Here is a 3,391-nt window from a genome sequence, read left to right as displayed (position 1 = left end):
GAGTGCATATGCGCATGTGTACCGTGTTTAAAAAAAAAAGGCGAGACGCGTGGAAGGCGACACCATCACGCGACGCCACGAGCCACGAGGTGGGCCTTGGGTGGCCGGGTCGTCTCATCGCTTGCGCGTGCGTGCACCCGAACCAACCTGTGACCCAAGCGAAGCGACCCGAATGGGATCGAACCGGAGTGACAACACTCCGCTCGCGCTTTATTTGTTTCCCATTCCCCCGGCGCCCCCATTCGTCTCGTCTCGCCTCGCCTCGCCTCCCGCGGCAGGCTCGCCACCGACGACGCGCGCCACCCCCCAATAATAGGCGCCGGATCGGGCGAGGGCCACGGAGCGAGCGAGCCATGGGCGTCCACGCGGCGCCCTTCCCCTTCCCCCTTCCCCGCCGGGAGGAGGACGACGCCGACGACGACACCATCGTCCTCGGCCGAGGCGGCGACCGCTGGGGCGCCGCCGCGATGCCGGCGGAGGACGAGGCGGTAGAGCAGTCGCCCACGCCGCCGCCCATCTCCTCCTGCGGCCGCTACATCCTGCACCGCGTCTGCCGCTTCGACACGCTCGCCGGCGTCGCCATCAAGTACGGCGTCGAGGTAATCTCAATCGATTCTTTCATTCAACGCACGCACGCACGCACGCACGCTATTTCTTTTCCGATCGAAACGCTCATCCGTTCATCGATTTGGTTCGCAGGTGGCTGACGTGAAACGGGTGAACGGCCTCACCGCCGACCTGCAGATGTTCGCGCACAAGACGCTGCGGATCCCGCTCCCCGGCCGCCACCCGCCCGCCCAACATTCCCCTCCCTCCTCCTCCCCGGCCGCCGCCGCCGCCGCAAGGTACCCCCTTCCCTTCCCCCTTTTCCCCTTTCCTCGATTAGATTATACAGTTTCCAGCCGGAAGATGGATGGATTACGCCCGCCAGATTACCACTTTCCACTTGGCAGATGGAGCCTCACCTAATTCCTCCGTCTCACTCCCCTGTCTCGTCTGAACCCACGGCCGGGCGACTCGTTCTGAATCCTGACCAGTTCCAGGAGAAAATTTCTTCAGATTTGCCACCGACTATTCCCCTTTTCTCATGTTAGAATTTGGCAATGTCCCACCATGATCTGCGGCAAAGAAGCAGGTCAAAATCCAGCGAGGTAGGCAGGTTCGGCCACTCGAAGTCACTGTTGACAGTCGACAGGGATGCACACCTACATTGACATCGACACCTTTTGGTAGTGGCAAGTGGCGAATGCCAAATGTGCTCTGCTTTTTCTGAACCTTCCAAAGGGGCCGGCCGGTCTACGCCCACTCGGTTGCAAGTGCCGCACGGTGGTGGTGGGAACATCCAGAGAGAGCCAACGCGCAAAGGAAGAAATTAGGATCTAGCCTGTGGAGTGGACACATGACAGGTGTATCACACTCCACATGCCCGCACAGTTGCACTCACCGCCCACTGCCCACACCACACATGTCCTGCTTGGACTCGCACATAGTTACAATACAAAAACATAATCATGGCGGCACCGACAGACCGCAAGTAGGATTTCTGTAGCAAGTGTATTTTATCTCCAGCTGAATTTTATTGTATACTACACAGTATGAGATTCTTGGTACACATTCATACTGTAGTACTTCCCTAGTTGGTGTTTCTTGTTTAATGATCACACCATGTGAGTGCTGACTTCTCTGCTGGTACACATGGATCTGAAGAAGATCGGTGGTGGACTTCCTTGCTGGCCGGTACACTTCATGCTCTGCCTGGGATATAACAATTAAGATTTGTTTCAGGGAATGGACTACGCGCCGGCCTCCCAAAAATGCTGCCTTGGACCCGTTCCAGAAACCGCCGCGCAGCACGGTTTCGCCCTCCATGAGCCTCTTGCAGGGATACTACGGACTCGCGCCAGCTCCCAAGCGGGACCTGACAGACGAAGGCACCGAAATGGCGACGTCTGTCAAAGGTAAAAGAAACCATCCCCTGTTTGCTTGGATGATGATTAGCAATTCCTCTGCTGTCTGCTGATTTCTGAATCTTAACCAACCTGCAGGCCAGCATAGGAAAGCGAGAAGCATATCGACCGGCTTCCCTGGTGTAAACGGGGATGCCGGCTGGGACACGGATGATGCTGAAAAGCAAATAAGGCGGCGCCAGAAAGCCGATCTCGAGCTGACAACGATGAGGGAGGACAATGGCGGTGCCCTGTTGCCGAGGACCGGGGAAGGCTTGGCGCTGAGGCCAAAGTCGGGAAGTCGGCCAGACATGAATAACAGCCAGCAGGATCTCATCGCGGCAGGGTTCGTGCCTTCGTATGGCGATGGGCTGCTCGCCGTCAGGAAATCGTCCAGCACCCCTGAGTTCCAGGACTCAGACAACAACATTGCCTCGGTGTGGCTGAGCAAGTGGAACCTGAAACCAGACGCCTTCGCGGTGCCTCTCCCGATCCTGCTCCTGGACAGCCTTCCGAAGCCGCTCTTCGACAGTCTTCCGAAGCCCATTGCTGCATGGAGGAACAAGGCAGCCCGGGATTAACATCCAAGGCTCGCAGCTCATCGATACAACGCCTTTTAATTTATTGATCGGTGTACACCGGTGATTGTAGTCCAGGTGCAAGAAGGGGTGAGGAGTTTGCTTACATTGTCTGGTTCGGGAGTACGTTTACATGGTCCGGTTTGGACGGTGGACATTGTCGCGACCGAGAGGTGCGCTTCTTCTTCTTCTTCCATGAGCTACAGAGATGATGCTTAAAAGACAGAGTTGGATACAGTGATACAATAGCTCTACATATACATAGTGTACTGAACCTGCTGCGCCGCAGCGATGGCAGCAGCAGGAGCAGTTTGTTTCCTTTTTATGAGTTGTTTGAGGATATATTCTTTGTCTTTTGTACGCGACGCAGAACTGCAGATAGACAACATACATATAGGAGGATCAAAGGGAAACCAGAGGCAGTATGTTGTACGTACACTAATGAAGGAGAATGGACTTTGTTAGTGCTTGTGTGTTACTCTTAGTCATGGATTTGTCATCTCAGCTCTGTTCTTGAGCATATTACCTGTGAAAAATATATACATCTACATGTGCTTATAATCAACTGAAGGCCACAGAATAACTCGTTGCAGACTACATCACAGGCAGAAAAAATCAGGATCAGCACATGAACTAGTATATGTATCATCAATTTCAAGTATTATATCTGAGTTTGCTGTTAAGTTGCACTCAACAGTCCGAAAACCATCTTAGTCATAACAACAATAGAAATATTCTTTCTGGCGATAGTTATCATAGTAGCAGATATTGTTCCAAACTTACAGTTGCAGGGAAAACACAACTTAAGGTACCAAACTTGTTCTGCTTTGGGGAGAACCACATCTGGAATTACAATGCATCAGTGAT

At 53.7% G+C, this 3,391-nt stretch overlaps 1 protein-coding gene across 1 annotated transcript; it reads left to right on the top strand.

The window, feature by feature from the left end:
- Positions 1–243: 243 nt before the first annotated feature.
- LOC119304369 lies at positions 244–3,032 on the top strand. Its single transcript, XM_037581554.1, has 4 exons — positions 244–599; positions 700–845; positions 1,786–1,958; positions 2,046–3,032. Exons 1-4 carry the CDS (start codon positions 354–356, stop codon positions 2,525–2,527), a joined length of 1,047 nt encoding a protein of 348 aa, XP_037437451.1. The 5' UTR covers positions 244–353; the 3' UTR covers positions 2,528–3,032.
- The last annotated feature ends 359 nt before the right edge of the window (positions 3,033–3,391 follow it).

Source organism: Triticum dicoccoides, chromosome 5A, assembly GCF_002162155.2.
Source record: "Triticum dicoccoides isolate Atlit2015 ecotype Zavitan chromosome 5A, WEW_v2.0, whole genome shotgun sequence".
In the NCBI taxonomy this organism is placed as follows: domain Eukaryota; kingdom Viridiplantae; phylum Streptophyta; class Magnoliopsida; order Poales; family Poaceae; genus Triticum; species Triticum dicoccoides.
Note: the sequence above shows the minus strand (reverse complement) of the source record. Positions and strands in the feature narration are given on the sequence as shown.